We start from the raw sequence: 23,925 nt of genomic DNA, 5'->3' as shown, positions 1-23,925 counted from the left end.
TATAAAAGCAAATATGACTCACCCAGTTCTTGGGGTTGCTCTCCCTGATTTCAGAAGATGATAGTAACTGAAAAATATAAGACAATATAATCATATTCTTTTAACACACAGGATTATAAAAAGGACCAGCAAATATATTTAATTTTGCATTTAAAAGTTAGATTATATTTTGGGCCCAAGGAGACAAACTTGCAGACTTACCGACACTTCAAAAAATGTTACAAATGCTATTATGTAGAGACTGCTAACTTACTTCTATTTCTACGGTGTCATTTAAAAGAAAATAAAATAAAGTAACTTTTTTGACTGAATTAAAAAGCTAGTAAAGTAATTACAACCAGAAATGTTCTCCTCGGGTCGGGGTGGGGGGATTCTCTGTCTCTCTCTCTCTTCATCTATCCATCCATCCCCACTCAGCCTAAGTTGTTAAAATTTTTGTACTGTTCAAGGTGCTTATTTATACTATACCAGAGACAATGCAAAAATTTAATAATTTAAATTCCACTAATAAAATATTCCTGATAAATATGATCATCCCATTTTAAAGTTTTTTTCTTTCTCTGTAACAACAAGATTTTAAAAAATTCCTACATTTTCTTGGCAAGATTAATGTTTAAAAGTATGCCCCTGATATGTCCAAATTATAAGTACATTTGTCCTTTTCTTGAGCAATCCCTCCTTTAAAAATCTATCCCAAAGGTATTGTGACCAAAAAAACCCCCAAAATGCTATATGCTGTAGTTGATATATTATTTGGAATAACTGAAAACTGGAAACAAACCAGATACTCATCAATAGGGGGTTGGTTGTAGAAATTATGGATGAAAAATCAGCAAATTATCTATATGTGGATATCATCTGATCCTCAGGATACATTAAAGAAAAACAAGGTCTAGAACAATATGAATAAATACACACACACACACACACACACACACGCAAATCACAGAAGATACAAAGATATTAAAAATGGTTACCTATAAGATGAGGTAGGAGACAAAGGATTGGACAGGTATGGAAGTGAAATTTATGTGAATGTACCTTACTATAATTTTGATCCTGGACCATGTAAATATTTTGTGTAATTAAAAAACAAAATTAAATCAAAAAGAATAAAAAGCATTCCTTCTAAAATAGGAAACAAAACAATTGAACCTAAATGAATATCAAATAGTGGCATAACTACAAGAAGGGTATATAATTATTTTCAGTGACTTTCAAAACTAGTATTTTGACTCTGTATCTTTTGGAGGATATAATCCGAGTCAAATAAATTCTGAAGATATCTAAAAATGCATTTTTTAGCCTGATTAGTAATATTGTTATTTTGAAACTATCACACATAGAATACTATATTATATATTCTATAAAAATGTATTTCCCACCCTTTCATTGAACAGTCTTTTGACACCTCAGTAGGAGTAAGTACACCTACTGTCCAGATTATGGTCACTAAAAGAAACCAGAGCTCGCTGAGTCTAGGTCTGGGACAGGAAATGTGTAAGATGAACCTGGGCCATTTTATGCTGTAAAGCAAGGAAACTATCAAAGACTAATGAATCAAAAAAAAAGACTAATGAATCACGTCACAAAAACAAAGAGTAACATTAGGGGACTTCCACTGCCCTAAAATGAGGCAATATGAGCATCAAAACAAATAATGACCACAATATATATAAGTATACAAATATGAATATAACATTAAGAGACTACAGTATAGTGTATACATAACCTTTATATGCACTGGGAAACCAAACACTTCGTGTGATTTGCTTTATAGGATATTCGCTTTATTGCGGTGGTCTGGACCCGAACCTGTAGTATCTCCAAGGTATGCTTGTCTATATATATATATATACACACACACACATATATGTGTGTGTGTGTATATGTATGTATTACAAAAGGGTGCTAGTTATGTACTCCCAGCAATTTTAACGACAAGCCCTTGTCATCTTCCCAAAGCAATAGCTGTTCCTTGAGATCTCGCTATGGGCTATGTAGTGGGCTATGTGCCACCTAATACATGCAATAAAATGTTAGAAGGTACCCCTAATGAAGTATGCATCTAGGTAACGATCATCTGTGGATGCTGAAACCATGGCATGAAAGATTGATGGGGAACAGTACCATGGAGAAATCAGACTAATGTCTCTGAACCCATGGATAATTTTAACATTACTAAAAGTGTGCCAACAGACATTATTCACTTCTGGATGTGATGCAATAAGAAGTGTACACCCTTTCTGATGAAGTAATCTTGCAGAAAGAAAGAGAGAAAAAATTAAACCTGAAGTTAGGCCAGTCTCTAGAGCTTACTGTCTATCATATTGCCAGATTGTAAGGCACTCTTGGGGGGTAAAGGAGCAAGTTGGAAGAAACCAGGGAAAGTCAATCAGCCAAATACATAATATTGGACATTCTACAGGACAAATATCCTAGTTTCTCCAACAAACCAAAAAAATTTTTAAAAGGAGGAAAAAGAGGAGGAGACAGTGCTTTTAGAGAGTATGAGATGTAACAACAAAAAGCCCGTCATTAAAAGGTTTTCAGTTGAATAAGGCCTGTATTTATGACTGTTTGGTGGTTTCTGAGAATGACTATAGCAGAAGGATCTTGTGTGTGCTCTGGGATGGTCGAGTGAGTGATACAGAGCCTCTGGGCATGGTGGTTAGGGGGTTCCAAGCACTACAGGGAGGCTTGATTTATTTGTTGACTTTAACCCACCCTGGGACCAAAGCCCTTTGGGGATCATGGACCTGACTTAGCTTACAGCTACAGCTTTCTGTTCAGCAAGGGTAGGAGGCAGCCTTTCTGATATAACTGTTCTAATACCCCAAACCACTGCCATTTTAATCTAATGAAGAAATAAATAGAACTGCCGTAGGACATTCTGCAGTCGAAGGGAAATTCCTTTTTGCCACAATCATCTTGAAGATAGGTCACTACTGTGATTTCACCAGCCAGCTGTTTAAAAGGAATGTCTCATTCCGTGACACAAAAAAGGAATGGCTAGCTTTCAAATATCACAGCCTCTTACTGAAAAAAATTACTCTGGACTACCACTTATGCACACACATTGTCACATGTTCACCCACAGAAACTGCAATGGAGCCTTCTAGATTGCCTGGATCATGGTACCTCCAAGTGTACATGTTATCTCTGCCAACAGTCTTGTAGACATTTAGCTAATGATGTTATTCAGTAAGGGACTGTCCTTTGGCATGTCCTTCCCTGTATTGTAAGAGTGGTCATAGAAGCTTGTCTTTAGGAGCTTCATGTTTCTAAAAAATAAAAAAGAAGAGAAATAGGTCTTGCAGTAAAAATAAGAAAAAGTAGAAAAGTGCAGAGTTGTAGCTTTAAATATTCGTTGTATATATATTCTGTTATAAATATAGAGATGGAAGCAAGTAAATGTGGGTATCAGAATCATCTACAATTATTTCTTCTCCCTTCACCCTTGTATCAATTGGTCACCAAGTGTATCTATTCAAACCTATTCTAATCCTCCTTATCTTACTCCAGGAAAATTAAAACATTCTCCCAAGTTTCCTCCCTGCCTATGTCTGCTCCATATCCAATCATCCACACTAAGGCCAGGGTAATCTTTCTTAAAAAAAAAATAATCTTATCAGGTTACTCTTCTGCTTAAAACTCTTTAGTGGTTGAATTGGGAGATTGGGATTGACATACATGCACTAATATGTATAAAATGGATAACTAATAAGAACCTGCTGTATAAAAAAATAAATAAAATTCTAAAAAAAACACTCTTTAGTGGTTTCCTATTGAATCTTCCTGTTACTGTCCAAGCCCCTAGTATGTCATTTCAGACTTCCTACAAATGGACCATGACATTCTGCTCCAGATTCATCTCCCCGATTACACCATCATCTATAACCTACAATTCAGTTGCACTAAATTGTGTTCAACTTCCAAAGCATGTCATAGTGCTTTATTTTTCTATAATACAGTTATTAAATTTTGTGCATGAGAACGATCTGGGCAGCCAGGCACAGTACAGACTCCTAAGCCCCATGCCCAGGGTTTTTTTTTTTTTTAAGGGAGCTAGGGCTGCCGCGGGGCGGGAAGGAGGGAAGACGGCCGGCGGCTCGGGCCGATGCCTTTTCCGCCGCCGCTGCCGGGGCTGCTACCGCTGCTGCTGCCACGTGTCCGCCTCCTCCGGCCGCTGCTCTGAGCCCCAGACCCCGCCGCAGCTCCTGCCCAGGGGTTTTGATTTAGTGGTTTGAGTTGGCACTCAAAGATGTACATTAAAAACACTGGCTCCAAATGATTAGAATGTATGCTTGCATCACACGTGAGGAACACTGTTTTATGCCTTAGAATGTTTAATTTTCCTTTGAAAATAGTATCCATCCCTCCTTAAGAACTACTTGGCAAGTTGAATCTTCTTGTTGGCACAGCATTCCTTGACCCTCCCATTTGTTCTGTGGGCTTGGCTATACCCAATACAACTCCTAGTCTCTCTAACGCAGTATTTAATTATTTTCCCAGGAGTTTTATTGTTAGGGTGTTCGGGTTTTTCAAGCAAAATTAATAGGTGTTTTTCATTTTAAAATATATTATCATACTCACTGTATAATATAGAAGATAAAAGAAAAATATAAGGATAAAAATAAAAACAATCCAGTATTTTACCACTAAGTGATTAACATTTGTCTCCTTGAGGGAGAAATAACTTAGTCAAGAGATATGAGCATTTTTATGCTCTCAGTATATACTAACAAACTGCATTACAAAGTTAAATCAATTTATCCCCACCTAAGAATCTAAGAATGTATGCAAATGTCCAACAATTTGGTTTAAAATAAACAGAAAAATAAATCACTTCTTTATAATTAAGTGGTATCTAATCATTATTTTAATTGGTATTTCCAAGATTACTACTAAATGTTGCACTTAAAAAAATTATACATTTTCTCTCATTAAAGGTTAATACTTCCCTTTAAACTTAGCTTACAATGTTAACATAAAAATAGAGCTAATATTTTATAATTTAATTTTTTTTTTTTTTTTTTTTTTTTTTTTTTTTTAATTTATTTATTTATGGCTGTGTTGGGTCTTCGTTTCCGTGCGAGGGCTTTCTCCAGTTGCGGCAAGCGGGGGCCACTCTTCATCACGGTGCGCGGGCCTCTCACTATCGCAGCCTCTCTTGTTGCGAGGCACAGGCTCCAGACGCGCAGGCTCAGTAATTGTGGCTCACGAGCCCAGTTGCCCCGCGGCACGTGGGATCCTCCCAGACCAGGGCCCGAACCCGTGTCCCCTGCATTGGCAGGCAGACTCTCAACCACTGCGCCACCAGGGAAGCCCTATAATTTAATTTTTAATAATGAATTGTTTCAAACATATAGAAAATTACAGAAAACATTATAACTGACCCAATTTAAAATACATGATAGGAGTTTGCCAGATTTGTTTCAGGTGCTTTTTCTATTTTAAGAAATGAGATGTTGGGCTTCCCTGGTGGCGCAGTGGTTAAGAATCTGCCTGCCAATGCAGGGGACACGGGTTCGAGCCCTGGTCTGGGAAGATCCCACATGCCGTGGAGCAACCAAGCCCGTGAGCCACAACTACTGAGCTTGCGCGTCTGGAGCTTGTGCTCCGCAACGGGAGAGACAACGACAGTGAGAGGCCCGCGCACCGCGATGAAGAGAGGCCCCCGCTCGCCGCAACTGGAGAAAGCCCTCGCACAGAAACGAAGACCCAACACAGCCAAATATAAATAAATAAATAAATGAATAAATAAATTTATAAAAAAAAAAAAAAAAAAAAAAAAAAAAGAAATGAGATGTTGCAAATAGAGCTTAAGACTCAAATGTTCCTCTGTCATCCTATCTCTCCCTTACTCTCCTGAGAAGTAACTGCTCTCCTAATGTTGGAGTATATACTTTCTGTGCATATTTTAATGCTTGTATTATGAATATATTCACCCACAGCAATATGAAGTATTGTTACACGTTTTAAAATTATTTATATGATGTCACACTATGTATCCATTGTCATCATGCATTGCTACCATTATGTTTTAGGTATAGTCTATAAATCCACATTGTTTCATGTAGATTGCTTCATTTATTTTGACTACACAATGTTATTCCAGTACATGAATACAGTACAGTATATTCATCCATTTCCCTATTGATGTATATTCCCAAATTTGTGCTTTTATAAACAATATAATAACAAATGTTTATATACATATCTCATATTACACACACATGGACCTGGAAGTGGAATTGCTAGTTAAAGACATGTTCATCTTCAACTTACTGTATTTTGCCAAATCACTCACCAAAATATTAGTACCACTAAGCACCAATGTATACAAATTTCTTTCTTCAAGTTTTTGACAACATTGAACACTGTCAAAGTCTTTAATTGTTGCCATTCATAAGTGAGAAATTGTACCTCATTGTTGTTTAATTTTTATTTTCCTGATTAGTAATGATGCTGAGAATCATTTTTTTATATTTTGTTGGCCATTCTCATTTCCTCTTCTATAAATTGTCCATTTGTATTTCTTCCATTTTTCCCTTTGGCTCTGTATCATTAATTTGTATATTTTTATGTATTCTGGGTAAGAATCTTTTGTTAGTTATGATTTACAGATATCTTCTTCCAATTTGTATAAATAGTGATGTTATTTTGTTTTTCCTCTGCAAGTTGGATTGTGAAGCTACATTATTTCATGATATGTCATTAAGCAGGGTTCATTTAGCACTTTCTCAACTCTTAAATTGATTATGTGACATCCTTACAAGAAAGCAGGAAGTATGATATTTGTGCCAAAGCCCAGTAGACTGTGAGATATTTCCTCAATAAAACACGGCAACATTTTGAACAAAGTGATAAGGAAAGTGTTATATACTATAAGAATTATTATAGAGAATATAAAAAGAAGCAATATTGGAAAAATTACTGGCTAAGAACTTCTCCTAACTAAAAACATATGTCTATATATTCAAGAAGCTCTACATGTTCCAAACAGAATAAATACAAAGAAAAATACAACTGGCCACATCTCAGTCAAACTTCTGAAAACTAAAAACAAATTGAAAATCTTCATATAACTAGAAAAAACAAGTATCTTCAAATGAGCATCAAAAAGACTGATGACTGATATTTCAACAGAAACTATGGAAGTCAGAAAATGACAGATCAACATTTTAAAGTGCTAAACAAACAAAGAAAACCTGCAAACCAATAATTGTACACCCAGCAAAAATATCCTTCAAAATGGAAGGATAAATGAAGATGTTTACATATAAATAAAAGCCAAGAGAATCTGTTGTCAGCAGATCTGCACTACAGAAAACATTAATGGAAATTCTGAAGGAAAATGATCCCAGATGGAAGCACATAACTGCAAAATGGAATGAGAGCACTAGAAGATAGAAGTGTGAAAAACTATAAATGAATTTTCTGTTTAAAAGTATTGAGTATTATATCTTATGTATTTAAAACATGTAGGTTTTAGATATATGGAATTAATAGCACCAAAGGTAGGAGTGTTGGTTAATGGAATTAAACTCTTTTCAGCTTCTTGTATACTTTGGGAAGTATTACAACTTACTAGCTAGAATACATACAGTAAGTTAAGGGTAATTGGTGAAAGAATAACAAAACAGATAGGGCTAAAAAGTGAATAGAGGAAAGAATGGACTAATAGGAAAAATGGAATAATGATTAATCCAAAGGAAAGCAAGAAAAAAGAAATGAAGAAACAAAAGATGGGACAATTAGAAAACAGTGGCAAGATAGCTGACTTAAACCCAACTATCTAAGTAATATTATTAAATATAAGTTGGCTAAACTCTCCAATTAAAGGAAGAAATAGTCATATTGAATTAAAAAACAAACAAAAATCAAAAATTGAGTTGAAAAGATTCAACTCAATACTGTTTACAAGAGACATGCTTTATATACATGTTATAAATAACTGAAAATAAAGAGTAGAAAAGGCATACCATATAAACACTAACCAAAATAGTTTATTAATGTCAGACAAAGAAGATTTTGAGACAAGAAGAATAGCCAAAATAAAGAGGGAATTTCACAGTGATAAAAAGGCTCAATTTAATCATTAGGAGGATATAATAATTATAAATGTCTACATGTCTAATAAAAAGTTCAATACATGAAAGAAAAATTGAGATAACTAAAAGGAGAAATAGACATATCCATATTGTAATTTATATAATTTGATATTTTAACACAGTTCTTTCAGTAAATGAAAAAGTAGGAAAAATTAATGAAATAGGAAATTTTAATAACAAAACACTATACCCAACAGATTCAGAATAAACATTGTTTTTAAGTATATATGGAATATTTACCAAATGGACCACTTGCTGATCCGCAGGTAAGTCTCAATCTATTCCAAAGCATCAAAATCACATAGAGTATATTCCCTGATTACAAAATTAAACTAGAAACTTATAACAGAAAGATGGTTGGAAAATCTCTGAGTTTTGGAAATTAAACACATAATATTATATAACACATGTGCCAAAGATGAAATCACAATGGAATAGATTTCAGCTAAGTGAAAATAAATCTGACATATCAAAAATCTGAGATGCAGTTAAAATAGTGATCAAAGGGAAATTTATACTTCTAAATTAGTAACTAAAGAGAAGAAAGATTGAAAATCCATGTTCCAATCCGCCATCTCAAGGAACTAGAAAATTAACCATATTAAACACATTATTTAAGCACCCCCAAAAATGTAGAATGGAAGTTAATAAAGATAACAGCAATAATAAAAATGTTTAGAAAACAGACATAAATTTTAAGAAAATACAGTCAAAATTTTTTCTTTAAAAAAGTTAATCAAGTATTTTGTTAATAGCAAGATTTTAAAGAAAAGAAAAAGAACATAAATTTTTAATATCACAAATAGAAAAGCAGACAATATTACAAATCACAAAGTTGTTGAAAATAGAATTAATGGATATTGTTAACAAATTCATAACAATAAATTTGGTAACTCAGATGAAATAGGCAAATTCCTTTAAAAACAAAAATGACAAAACATGAAAAGCTATGTATTTTGAGGGGTCCAGTACAGAGTGAGAATGAGAGATTCCTTGCTCAAACACTAATTAGGAATTTAAAGATGGTGACAATAAAACATTAAACCAAGAGCAGGACCCTTGTAAATGCATGTGACCACATGGAATGCATGCCCATTAAGCTGGTCCTGTTTCCAAAACTAACATGAAAATAGGAAGACATTCTGAACATTCCCATATCTGTTAAAGAAACTGAAGCCACAGTTCAACTTTAGCACAAAGAAAACTTCAGGCCCAGATGGATTCATTGGTAAATTATCCCAGACTTTTAATAAGAAATAATCCCAACTTCCGAAATCTCTTCTAGAAGATAATAAAAAAGAAATACTTCCCATTTTTCAAGACTAAAACTAATTGGGAAAGGCATTACAAGGAAGAAAAATTATAGGCCAATTTCTTCGTTGTGAATAGATGCACAAAACTTGAACAAACTATTACGAAGTCAAATCCAGTAATATACAACACATCATGACTAAGTGAAGTTTGTCCCAGTGGTGTAAGACAGTTTCAACACAAGAAAATCAATCACTGTAATTGACCACATTAACAAAATAAATGACAAATCACATGATCATCTTAATAGATGCAGAAAAGGCATTTGATAAAATTCAGTATCAATTCATGATAAAAAAAAATCTCAACAAAGGAATAGAAGAGATCCTCCTTCATCTGAAAATGGATGCCCACAAAAACCTACAGTTAACATCATAATTAATGTTGAAATCTATGAAATTTAAGCTACATGAAAAGAGGGAGGAAAGCATCAAGGGGAGAGAGAGTGAAAAGGTGGTAGGATCAATAATGCTGTGAAATCTATTGTTGATATCTGTTTTCCTCTGTGACTTAGTCTTTTAGCCTGAAGTCCCAGAGGTTTGTTCTTTAATTTTTGAGTCTAATAATTTACTGAGTAACATATCAAAATTGACCAAAATTTAAATATTTTATAGTTGTTTTTCTTCTTGCCACTTTTGTTATTTATACATACACATGATTTGCTTGGTCTATTTTCTATATCTAGTATTTTCCTTTTGAACAGCTTGTGTCTTGCTGTGGTCCCCAACCTTTTTGGCACCAGGGACCGGTTTTGTGGAAGACAATTTTTCCACTGACCTGGGCGGGTGTGGCGATGGGCGTGGGGGATGGTGGATGGTTCAGGCAGTAATGCGAGTGCTGGGGAGCGGCAGATGAAATTTTCGCTTGCTCACCTCCTGCTGTGCGGCCCGGTTCCTAACAGGTACCCCGTCCGCGGCCCGGCTGGGGACCCCTGATGTCTTGGATATTCTTGAGTCAACAATAACAAGCATCCCACGGAGCACTACGAGGGGTTTGGGTGGCTTACTAGGGTTCTTAGTTCAGGAATACTCTTTTCTGTTGGTGCACAGAATTATAAAGACTTTACACGTTGGTGTGTCTTCTACTGCTGTAATTCTTGAGCTTTCTATGAGATTCTTACTTTCCATCACTTTCTTCCTTCTTACCATTCACTATCAAGTCTATCAAGCCTCCAAGGGATATTTACTTCTTTTCGGTTGTCTCACTGCCACCCTAAGCAATGCCTTCCCTAGTCTGCCACCTTTGGTTCTGCAGCTTCCATGTCTTTTCTCCTTCCCAATTCCCCAACAGCCGTGGCTTTGATCCACCAGGTCTCACACTCCAGTTTGGGTAAAACCCTCTTTTTCTTGGGGTAATATTATCTGTAAAACCCTCTTTTTCTTGGGGTAATATTATCTGTATTTCACCAACTGCCGGACCCCACTACACTCTCCTTTTTTGGGGGCATAATCTTCACATTATTTCCTAAATTACATGTAAGTTGAAGTTTGTGTGTTACCTTTCTCTTAGTTTTGCTCTAGATGTAAGTTATGGGTGGTTTTATTATATCTCCTTATGGATCCATATAGTCTTTAGAGCATGTGTAGAGAGATTATTATCTTAAGAGATAACCACCATTATCCTAGGGAAATCTGACAAACACTTTTAAAACTGAAATAGTATTTAAAGTATAAAGAACCACAGATCAATTTTCCTTTTCTCTTTTTAAAACTTACTCTGATTTTTATATTCATAACTCTTAATGTGTACAGAATATAAATTACAGTTGACTCTTGAACAACACAGGTTTGAACTGCACAGGTCCATTTACATGCAGATTTTTTTCAATAAATATACTACATATATTTTAATTTTACAGATCTTTGAATTAACTAAGTGTGGGGAAAAGTTTGTTTGATTAGAGATCACATTATGTGGACTCAAAAGGACTGGGGTTTAGGCTTCCCTGGTGGCGCAGTGGTTGAGAGTCTGCCTGCCAATGCAGGGGACACGGGTTCGAACCCTGGTCTGGGAAGATCCCACGTGCCGCGGAGCAGCTGGGCCCGTGAGCCACAATTACTGAGCCTGCGCGTCCGGAGCCTGTGCTCCGCAACAAGAGAGGCCGAGATAGTGAGAGGCCCGCGCACTGCGATGAAGAGTGGCCCCCGCTTGCCGCAACTGGAGAAAGCCCTCGCACAGAAACGAAGACCCAACACAGCCATAAATAAATAAATACTTTAAGAAAAAAAAAAAAAAAAGGACTGGGGTTTGAGTTCTGATTCTATCTAAACTGTTTCTGCTTCCTGCCCTTGAGTGAGTCATTTATTAATTCCTTTGTTTTTGAGGCAGAGATAGCAGTATACAGATTTTTGTCTGCACAGGCATGGGTGCTCCTAACCCCTGAGTTGTTCAAGGGTCAACTGTATATGTTGACACTACCTTCAGAGTCTAAGCCCCTTAACCCCACAATTGCACTTACAACTTTATCTTACCTAGTATTTGAAGCTAATAAATTCTTCAGCAAAGATACAAAATGATATAGTCCTAGATTAGAATTTTCCAGTAGAGGCCAGCTATTCCCCTCTGAAACTAAAATGGAGGTTAATTTTTGCTTAAACAGTTCTTTTATATTTGATACTAAAGAGGTCTGTCTTAGTCATCCTCTCTGGGAAATTTTTCATCTGAATCACAGCACTATAATTCTCATGACAAATTGATATTCTGCATTGTGTTTTAAAGTTAAGCTTTTCAGATAAAGAAATACATTTTACTTGTAAAATACATTTTTTTTTACATAGAGAAGTTGTTCAGCTATAATTTTAAAGAATATATTCTCAGTCATTTTTTGTTTCTTGAGTTTATTGGAGTGAGATGAATGATGGTATACCATCAGTTTAATGATTACCTGCTAAAAACTTTTGTTTCAAATAGTAGTCTACAATTTTAAGTGAACAACCAAAGCTATTTACAACTTTTTAACAAATATTGCTGTCTGTAATAAAATGTTATTTTATAAATCAAACTTTTGTATGCAAATGTCATTTCTTGTAACTAATAATCAAGGCTAGCCTTGTCTCAAGATTACGAGTTATGCCTCAAGGAGACAATTACCTTTAAAATCAGGATATTTCTAAATTATTGTCATTAGTTCAAACATTTAACTACTAAAGACCAGTATTTGCCCTTCTTAGAAAATAGACAAATGGTTATTACCTAACTTTCTTTTCTAAAGATTTATATTGATTTTTACAATAATATCACAGTGTTTTATTCTTCTTTAAAAGTAATTTCTTCACTATTTGGATACATTTATTTTTCCAGGTTATTTTCAGAATCTGTTTTTCAAGCTAAAAATATAACCCCATTCCATTAATTGGGTTTGCATAATATCTATACTTTCATTTGCAATAGAATTGTCATCTGTAATATAAGAAATTTGTCAATAACACAAAGCATGCATTTAGGGTCATATTTCTATCTCTATTTTGTAAAATCATATTATGATTTTTCCAGGTCCTCTTATCAAGACAGATGGTCCACTACAAATCTGTGAGAATTCTCTTGCTTCACTTGGATAGTTTAAGATTACTGGGAGATGGAAGCCTTCTTCAGCTGCAAATGAGAGCTCTAGACATTCAACTTAGAGACAGGGAGAAGCCTCCTCTCTGTCCCTGACCCCTACTTATCCTTTTATAGAAGAGAATGCACTATCAGCAATCATCTGCAACTCTGCCTGGCTTCTCTATGCTGTAATGTGGTTGTTTTTCTCAGCCACTTGTCCAAATCAACTGGTCCTACAAAGGAATTTAGGCTCAGATTGAATCCATATCCTGTTTCCTAATGTTGAAGTCAGGGATATTCCTCACCTAAATCACATCCAGGCCTTATGGGCTCACTCACAGCCACCCTCTCCTGAGGTGCTCTTTGGAAGTGCTGTGTCTGAAAGGAATCAGATATGTTTCAATGGGGGCATCTGTAACCCCTGCCCTTCTGCCTGTACCAATAATTCCCCAGGATTTCGTGATTTCTTAAGCCCTATGGAAATAAAAGGTTTATGAAACCCTCTCCTCCTGTAATGGAGTTAGGTCCAACAGTCTAAGGATAGCTACTATAAATCCAGGCATCTCACTCCTTTCTAGGGATGACAGCCCTAAATACCTACCTGATTCCTTCAAAGATATGTTATCTTTACTGTCTTAAAGATGAAGAAAGGGGTGAAACACACATGGACCTCTCTGGTAGGGTATTATATCAGAATAACAAAAAAATCATTCCTTGGTGCATCATTATTTATTTATTTTATATTTAAAGTTTATTTTTCATGTTTTTAAAGTTTTTGTGTTTTGTGTTAGTGAAAGTGTCTTACGATTCATACATTCTAACTGGTAATTACTGTTAAATAGGAAAGATGATTTTTGGCCTAGTTATTTTCTGATTAATCAAACACAATAAAGCTTTACTATCTGTTATACTATTTCAGTTGATTTTTTAAGTTTTTCTATAGAGAGATTCACAAAATTTGCAAATAACGATTGTATCTCCTTGTTACTAATATCTAAACTCTTTGTTCTTTTTCTTGCCTTGTTGCATTGCCTGAAATTTCCAGAAACAACAATACATAATAGTAAGGAAAGTCTATTTGTGTATTCCTGACTTTTATCAACATACTTTCTGTGTCTTATAGTTAACTATGCATTGATTGCAGGTTTGAAATTAATATTATTTATCAGATTAATGAAATATAATCATCTTCCTTATTTACTAAGAGGTTTTTCCTTATACGAGGAATATATCATGGTTCTAGTTACACAGATTTTCAGCAAATAAATGTGATATTTTTTCTCCTTTGAAATTTTGATATGATAAATTATCTAATAGATATCTCAATATGAGCTTATGTATAAATTCTTAAAATAAACCTTATATAAACATTAAAGCTTTTAATATAGCTCTGAATTCAATTTGATCATTTTAAAGGAATTTTATCTAAAATCTGTAGCTTTTCTCCTTCTAATGCTCTGTCAAATTTTGGCATTAGTGTTATGCTGGACCAAAAAAAAAAGGTGTATTCTAAAGTAGTCTATCTTTTTCTATGCTCTGGGACTTTATAATATTATAAGATTTATTTATTTGTGTTAAGAATGGTTTTAATAACTCACACATTAAACTGTCTAAGCCTAGCACTCTTTTAAAGGAAGTTCTTTGTCAACCTTTTTCATTTTATTTATGACTTTTGATTTATTCAGGCTTTCTATAACTTCTTGGGCTGATTTTGGCAATCAATATTTTCCTTTAAAGTAATTTGATGGAGGCTTTCAAAATTTTTAGCAATGAAATTTACATCAGATTTTTAAAGACAAACCTTTCATTAATTTTATCCTTGATTACAGCTTTATTGACTTTTTAATAAACAAATATTCAATTAAACGATTCTGCTATTTGTATATGTTCTAGTAAGTTAACTTTTGCTTTTATCTTTATTAATTCCACCACATTCTTTTTGTAAGTTTTTTTTTCCTTACTTGAAATTTTTTATATGGAAGATTTGAAATATAATAAGAAATGAATTAAAAGAGTAGAAGTCTGTAGTTAAATACAAATAAATCCATGCAAAAAAGAAAAAAATGATAACACTAATTTTAGGGGAGGAGGTTAAAATATGATAGAACTAAATTGAAAAATTATGTTTAAGTGGAAAGTAAACTGAGTAGAATGAAAGTATTCTAAGAAAGTAAAGGTACATGATTCTGTTAGGTTAAAGAGAAAAAATAAAATTAGAAACAATCATTTCAAATGAGGGCAAGAAAGGGGCAAAAAAGAGTCAAAAGATTCCAAAGCCAGGACAAATAGAAAGTCCAATATAAGCTTTAGAAATAAATATAACAGTAACTACATTAAATGCACATGGAAGAAATTTTAAAGGCAAAGATTATTTTCCTGGAATAAATAATAAATTCCAACACTTTGCTGTTCAGCAGAGACAAATCTAAAACATAATACACAGAAAGATTGACTATAAAAGCATTGAAATATATACCAGGCAAATACCAAACAAAAAGGTTAGTATATGTATGTTAATAAAAGGCCAGAATTCCATCCAATATTCAAATTTAAAAAATCAATTCACCTGAAAAATATAACTATTCTAAGCTTCTGTGCATCTAAGAACAAATCATTTATCTGTGTATCTATCTATCTGTCTATAGCAAAACTGAAAAATTTTACAAAATTATAAGGTTAAATGAACAAATATACTATATGGAACATAGAACACTGCTCCCAAACTGCAGAATACATATTTTCCTAAAGTAGGGGTCAGCAAGCTTGATCTGTAAAGAGCCAGATGGTAAATATTTTAGCCTTTGCAGGACATAGAATTTCTGTCACAACTTCTCAACTCTGCCACTGTAGTATAAAAGCAAACACAGACAATACATAAATAAATGGGTGTGGTTGTGTTCCAATAAAACTTTATTTACAAAAACAGGTACCTGGCTGGATTTAGCCTGTTGTCCATAGTTTGCTGATCCTTGTTCTTAAGTACGCATTGAACATTAATGAAAATTACCACCTAACCCTAAAACAAGACTCAACCAATTTCAAGGTATTGCTATCATATAAGCCACATTCTTTGAAAACAATACAGTTAACTTAGTTAATAGCAATAAAAAGTTAACTAGAAAATCACTTTTGCTTGGAAATTTAGAAAAACCCTTATGGGTCAGAAAGAAATAATTGGAAATTAGAAAATATTTTGAACTGAATAATAATGAAACTATTACAGAAAACTCATAGAAAGCAGCTAAGAAGCTCCTAGACAAAAATTGTTAGCATTTAATGCATATATTAGAAAAATATGAAAGGCTTAAACTAATGAGTTAAATGACCAAGTTTAAAACTGAGATTAAAAAGATTGGATTTTCAAAAAAAAAAAAAAAGATTGGATTTTCAAATAAGACTCACATGAATAAGAGATCAAGCTTTATTAAGGATGCAAACAGTCAAAGAGCACAGTCAAATCACAGAGAGAGGTCTAGGACCTCTAGTTGGGCATTCTCAGGTCTTTTTTTTTTTCCAATTGCATCAGAAATTCTCTGGCTCAGAGCACCCACACTAAAGGTGCTATCTAGGCCATAAACCATCTCTGCTTTCTACTCAGATGCTTATAGTTTACATGATATTTTCTAGGCAATCATGTCCTATAAATCCACAGATTCCAAGTTTCTTTACTTTAAGCAATTCTTAATAACTAGGCACACCCTGATAAAAGCCTTTCATAGATAAGGCCTATTTTTCTGCAAAACCATTTCATTTGTTTACTATGAAGTCTATCATCAGTATGTTTACAAGGAGATTAGACTGGGACATCTGCCTTCATTCTTTTCCAGGGATGTCTCCTCCCCTGACCGGCAGAGTAAATGCAGTGCAGACCTTCTGCTTTAATCATTTATTTCCCAAGAAACTAGAGTCAGAACAATGAAGTAAAGCTCAAAACAAAACCCCAAAACAGAAAATTGTAGAAGAATTAAGGAGGTAGAAACAAAGATAAAATGGACAGAATACACAATGCCAAACACACAAACAAGCAAACGCTGATTAATTGGAATTATTAGTAAAATTTATAAACTTCTGGAAAGATTAACAGAACAAAAACAAAGAAAAAAGTATCAAAAGACTTAACTGCAGATGTGAATAGAGATTACAGGGATAATAAGAGCATTTTAGCCACAATTTCTATGACAACAAATAAGAAATCTTAAATGGACACAATCCTAGAGGAGAATCTGCAGTCAAGCAAGTAACAAGGGAGAAATGTGAGAAAAATTATTGTTGGGAGCTATGAATGCTGTTAACTGTAGACTAATTTTTTAAAAAGGTGGGAATAAGGCTAACAGAATGGAGTGATTTTGTTGTGTGCGGAATGTAGAAATGAAACTAGTAACACAAATCAGGAGCCAAAGAAAAGAGAAGGTGGAAAACAGAACCAGCTGTGATACCTGGGAGTCAAAGGATATCACTTACAGCTGAGAAGTCAAGTAGTTGGAATAGTAACACATTCACAAATACAAACACTAAGATCAAGTTCTTGACTGTGCAGTTCAACTACCAGTGGCGGGTAGAACATAAGTTAATTTTACTGTAGCTCATAATAGGGAACTGATAGGTAGTGACTAAAGAAAGAAGGAACTAAGAGCATTTTACAAAAGTAAAACTGTTAAGTAGCCAGTAGAAAAGAAATAAACTTCTTAAATGTTAGAGAACTGGAATAAAAAGCAAATAGAACATCTAGGGAAATACACATATATATAAAAACAGAAGAGACTTGCAGTTTCCAATCACTAATAAAGAGCTTGAAAGTTGTCATTCTGTCCTTACAACAAGATAAAAGCTGAACAAACGAGATTAACAACCCTTCTTAGATCTATCAGATAATTGCCGTCACAGTGTAAACTGCCACCCTGAAAACTAAAGAGAAAGGTGAATACAGAGAATCACAGCTTACCAGGAGCAGAGGTCCAGGAGCAGAATCCCACAGCTCACAGGAGCAGCAGGTAGGAACACTTAAATAATAATTGACTAATTGCTGGAGACTGAGCATGGGCTAGTTTGAGACATTAAAAACACCTGGGGGCTCAACTTTACAAAGTTAAACCATCTTGCCATATGATCCTGCCATCATGCTCCAAGGTATTTTCCCAATGAGTTGAATTTATGTCCACACAAAAACCTACACACAAATCTTTTTAGCAGTTTCATTTACATTTGCTAAAAATTGGAAACAACCAAGATGTCCTTCAGAAGGTGAATGGATAAACAAAGTGTTGTTCCTTTCCATAGAATGGACTATTATTAGCAATAAAAAACTATCAAGCCAAGCCACAAAAAGACATGGAGGAAACCCAAATGCATATTGCTAAGTAAAAAAGCCAGTCTTATAAGGCTACGTCTTATATGATTCTAACTGTATGACATTCTGGAAGAGACAAAACTATAGAGACAATAAAAAGATCAGTGGTTGCCAGGAGTTTGAGAAGGAGGGAGGGATAAACAGGTAGAGTACAGTGGATTATTAGGACAGTGAAACTATTTTGTATGATACCTTAATGGTGGATACATGACATTAAGCATTTGTCAAAACCCATAGAATGCACAACACAAAGGGTGACCCTAACGCAAACTATGGACTTTAGTTAATTATAATGCACCAATATTATTTCATCAACTGTAACACATATATCACACTGCTGCAAGCTGTTAATAATAGGGGAAATCGTGAGCAAAAGGGGGATAAATGGGAACTCTGTACTGTATGATCAATTTTTCTATAACCCAAAACTTCTCTAAAAAATAAAGTCTATTAATTGAAACAGAATAAGTAATGTAACACTATGAAAGGATTCAATCACACCTGTCATATAAGTGAAGGTAAGGATCTAAATCACGTGGAAAAGAAAAGACTGGATCACAAAGAAAAACCTACCTCTGTACTATACACAACAGACAAATCTAAAAGTAATCTGATTCAAAGTTAAAAATAAAAAGAGTAAAGGCAAGTAAAAAGAAAACAGATTGTGTTCTTAATATGAGACACGGTAGAATAAATGGTTATAAACTAGGTTTAAATAAGACAAAAAAGGACATAAAATAATGTTAAGGATATGACTCACAATGAAAAGATAGCAGTTATGAATATGTATGCACCTATAACATAGAATCACCTTTCATGCAGCTGAAATTATAAGAGATGTTGGCGGGACCAGTCAGTCATGCACGTGAAGCCAGCAAAGTGTACAGCATAGCTCTTTAGTTCAGTTTCAGTCTTCTTCAGGACTACCTAAGTGGTATTTTCCAGGTGACAGATCTGAAGCTTACAGAGTTTTTGAGACCATCTTTAGATAAAGAAGGTAATTTACAAATTCAAAATTAGGTACAAAAGTGCTTATTTTGAATGAGAAAAGAAATGCCAGTAAAATATTGGAGCCTGGGAGACACAAATTTCCTTTTTTTTCTGAGGTCTCTAGTAAAACTATACTGATATGCTTCTTGATTGCACCCTGGCTTCCCCTCCCACAAAACACTCTGTAACTCCCAACAACACCCACTATTCACAGGTGAAAACCCTTGAATCTTAGTCTTCATTAGCATCACAGTAAATCTGTCTCTGTACCATAACTATTATTCTCCAATACTCACGAGTCCATAGGACCTGGGGGTTCCAGAGTATCTCTGAGAGCCCCAAAGCTTCTCCATAACCATGAATGCCTTCATTCTTGACTCTCAGGACATAAATTGTGGCCTTCCCTCTGGGGTCACTAACGAAAACTTTTCTTTTTGGAAACTCCTTTCCTTATAGGCTAATTGCTTTAAAACCTTGTTTCCCACCTCACTGTCTTGTCTCCTAGCCTTGGCCTTCAGTTCCAGTTTGCAATCACTGAGTTTCTGAAGGGAATCAGAAGGGAGAGGTGGAAGTTGGTCTTTGGGGCCAATAAGTTTAAGGAGCTGATGGTGAAAACGGGTCCTAAGAATGAAGTGGGTATAAGATATTGGTCTCAGGTCTTTCCTTTCATTAAGTTTGACCTCCTCTTAACCTATATCCTAAATAAGACTATATTATACTTTCTGTCTACCTGGAGTTGTAAAAAAAAAAAAAAGCAAAATTTTACCCCCCTACTTCCATTATATGACAGTTTCCAGTAACAGGAAAAATAAGCAATTCTGACATTATTATGTCTTTATTCATCTCATAGCTTGAGGAGGTAGAGTATATCCTAAATACATTTTTTCAAGAAGGTTACATCAATGGTATATTTTCTGAAAAACTCTGAGTGTCTTTCTTTGTCTTCATATATGAGGAAGGACATGGCTGGGATGTCATTCACTTCCAGTTCATAGACACATTATTTGCTTTTGTCATTTAGTGTCTTGGAGAAGAATCCTGCATATGTCCGCCTCTGTTCTTTAATATTGTAGCAATCTATGAACCTTTCCTACCCATATACTTAGGAAGGCTTTCTGCCATAGGCATACCTAGAATTCTACAGTGGTCTTTTTTTTCTTGCTTGTCTATTTACCTCTCTCTCTCTCTCTTTTGCATTCGAAAAAAAGCTTACATAGCTTTTCCTCCTCTTTATTCATTTTATTTTGTCAGTTTCAATTCCACTCTTTCTTTTCGTCCTCCAGTTTTCCCTGAAATTCTGGTAATTCATTTTTCATTTTCTTACAATCTTATCTTGCCTTTTACCCCTCTCTTCTAATTAGATTCTTCTCATCACAGTCTGTGCAACCTATTTGCACAAAGGTCTTCTTTTTCACAAAGGCTGTATATTGGCATTCTGTTTTCTGAAATGTTTTTCCTGCAGTAAATCATGTTTGCTTTTCCTTTGAGTCTTTAAGGACTTGTTCATTTAATATGAATTCAGAGTGTAGTTTCATAGATCCCATGCTGGTTTTATACCTTATGCCTTTTTGTAGGAGAAGAAATCAATTCAGCCATTAAGATAGTGTATGTAGACTCCCTTGGCATTTTTAGTTACTACCATTCTCTTTACTGCCCAGATCTCTACCTCAGAATTGCAGCTGGAGATGGATCTATGTACAGAGAGCAATTATCAGAGTTCAGCAGATAATAAACTGACCCAGATTTCTTAGGTGATATAAGGTATTCTTGTGTTCCCACTTCAAGATGCTTCCTGAGATTCTGAACTGGAATCAAAAATGAAGACAAAACAGAAACCTCACGCTATAGCTCTTGTTGCAGGCTTGTCAACAGCATTTATTTGGAAAACCATAACTAGCAAGATGCAGTGTTTATTGGTGATCCCTCTTCTCCCTTCTCCATTTCCTTTTGCATTGTTTACCGGGAGTCACAAATTCTAACTGATTACATATAGAAAGACTGCTGCCGATGAGGGATTGTGATTACCTGCTTCCAAGGTAGCCCCAAGGCTTCCCTGCTTTGTGCTAGGCCCCTCCTGTGTGGTCCCTTTCCACACTGTATCAGGGTGGGTCTCTGAGACCAACAGCATACAGCAAACACCATGGGATTTAACTTCTGTGATTCGAAAAGCTTGCATCTTGAGTATTTTCTCAGTCTCTTTCTTCTTTCTCTTTTCTGGTTACTCATTCTGGGCGAGGCCAGTTTCCACATCTTGTAGACACTCAGGTAGCCCATGGAAAGAACCATTTGGTGAGGAATAGAAGTCAGCAGCCACGTGAGGGAGCTAGGAAGCGGATTCTCTGGCACCAGTCAGGTTTGAAATGACTGCCGCCCTGGCTGGCAACTTGACTGCAATCCTGTGAGAGATGCTGAGCCAGAACCCCCCCGGTGAGCTGCTCTCAGATTCCTGACACTCAGAAACTCTGTGACATGAGAAATGATAGTTGTTTTAAATTGCTCGATTTGGGGATAATTTGTTATGGAGCAATAGATAACTAATATAAGAATGGAGAAAAACATTTTGGGTAACCTCAAAAAATAGCAGTCATAAAGTATATGGATGGTTGACAAGGTTTGTAGTGGTCTACCCCTAAAAATGTTTTTTCTAAACTAGGAAACAAAGAATAAGGGAAGAATAAAGTCTCTTTCATTCAAAAAAGGGAGTTTTCTCCTTTCTAGCATGGCTGCAGAAGTGGGCAGGAGTTTTTCAATCTAGCTCTTTTAGTATCACAATTAATACAAATTTCTCTGATAACTAATTTTCTAAAAATTTTGGTTTACAGCATCATTATGAGTTTTTTTATTTTTCTATATCTTCATAGGTATTTTTGTGACTATTTGGGAAAATCTGTAACAGGATTTAGTAAGCCAACTCAATTTTGAACTAGAATTTCTATAATAGAATTAATTATATATGATTTCAATTATTTTAAATTTATTTATATTCATTTTATGGGTCAGGATATGGTATCTTGGTGAATGTTCCCCAACTATGATGGTCAATTTTTCTATTTCTTTTGTCAGCTCCATCAGTTTTTGCTCTATTCATTTCAAGAATTTTGTTTGGTGTGTACACTTGGCATCATTATGTGTTTCTTGTAGATTGATCCTTTTATCATTATATAATGTCATTCTTTTCAGCAATTTCTCTTTCTCTCAAGTCCATTTTACTGGACATTAATAAAACTAATCCCTCTTTTTTTAAATTCATGTTTAAGTGGTATAACTTTTCCATCCTTTTACTTTCAATCTACATATGTCATTGAATTTAAAGTGTGAGTTTCTTGTAAACAGTTTATAGTTGGGACATGTTTTCTTTAACCACTCCATCTTTTGCTCAGTGTATTTAGACTATTTACATTTAAGATAATTATTGATATGCTACAACCAATTTGTCATTTGTTTTCTGTTTGTTTCTTCTTGTTTTTGTTCCTTTATTTCTTTTTTCTGCCTTTCTGTAGGATATTTCAACACATTTTTAGGATTTCATCTCGATTTATTTAAGGTCTGCTGAGCAGGGAGGAGCAGGGAGAAATGAGTCTACGCCATCTTATTTGGAGTGTTAGCCTCATTCGTCTACTCTTGATTTCTTGACACACTACTCTTGACATAGTACCTGGTATAATCCACACCTAGTCTAGTTGAAATTATACTTCCTATTTATTCAGAAAATGTGCAGTGTTGGGCTATTCTTTTTGTAGGGCTGGCCACAAGGCATATTATATGACAAAGGGCAGTTGTAGGCTATCCATTGACTTTATTGGTCAAAAAGAAAGGGCATTGCTCAGTGGGGGAAATTTCCTAGATCAATCAGATTAGCTCCATCCAAAAATCTTTTTTTTTTTTTTTTAAACATCTTTATTGAAGTATAATTGCCTTACAATGGTGTGTTAGCTTCTGCTTTATAACACAGTGAATCAGTTATACACATACAATATGTTCCCATATCTCTTCCCTCTTGCATCTCCCTCCCTCCCACCCTCCCCATCCCACCCCTCTAGGTGGTCACAAAGCACCAAGCTGATCTCCCTGTGCTATGTGGCTGCTTCCCACTAGCTATCTATTTTACATTTGGTAGTGTATATATGTCCATGACACTCTCTTACCCTGTCACATCTCACCCCACCCCCTCCCCATATCCTCAAGTCCATTCTCTAGTAGGTCTGTGTCTTTATTCCCCTCTTGCCACTAGGTTCTTCATGGCCTTTTTTTTTTTTTTTTTTCTTAGATTCCGTATATATGTGTTAGCATACTGTATTTGTTTTTCTCTTTCTGACTTACTTCACTCTGTATGACAGACTCTAACTCCATCCACCTCATTATATATATGTGCCACATCTTCTTTATCCATTCATCTGTCAATGGACATTTAGGTTGCTTCCATGTCCTGGCTATTGTAAATAGAGCTGCAATGAACATTTTGGTACATGACTCTTTTTGAACTATGGTTTTCTCAGGGTATATGCCCAGTAGAGGGATTGCTGGGTCGTATGGTAGTTCTATTTGTAGTTTTTTAAGGAACCTCCATACTGTTCTCCATAGGGGCTGTATCAATTTACATTCCCACCAACAGTGCAAGAG

At 34.9% G+C, this 23,925-nt stretch overlaps 1 protein-coding gene across 7 annotated transcripts in view; it reads right to left on the bottom strand.

Moving 5' to 3' along the window:
• GNGT1 (G protein subunit gamma transducin 1) overlaps positions 1-23,925 on the bottom strand; it is a 294,503-nt gene that overhangs the window by 32,560 nt on the left and 238,018 nt on the right. For all 7 annotated transcript variants that reach the window (XM_059932783.1, XM_059932782.1, XM_059932787.1 and 4 more), the window contains one exon: positions 23-67. In XM_059932783.1, coding sequence (XP_059788766.1) covers positions 23-67 — 45 coding nt within the window. The remainder of the gene's footprint in view (positions 1-22; positions 68-23,925) is intronic.

The sequence above is a fragment of the Balaenoptera ricei genome, chromosome 9 (assembly GCF_028023285.1).
Source record: "Balaenoptera ricei isolate mBalRic1 chromosome 9, mBalRic1.hap2, whole genome shotgun sequence".
Taxonomy (NCBI): Eukaryota; Metazoa; Chordata; class Mammalia; order Artiodactyla; family Balaenopteridae; genus Balaenoptera; species Balaenoptera ricei.
This window is presented reverse-complemented; position numbering and strand designations above follow the sequence as displayed.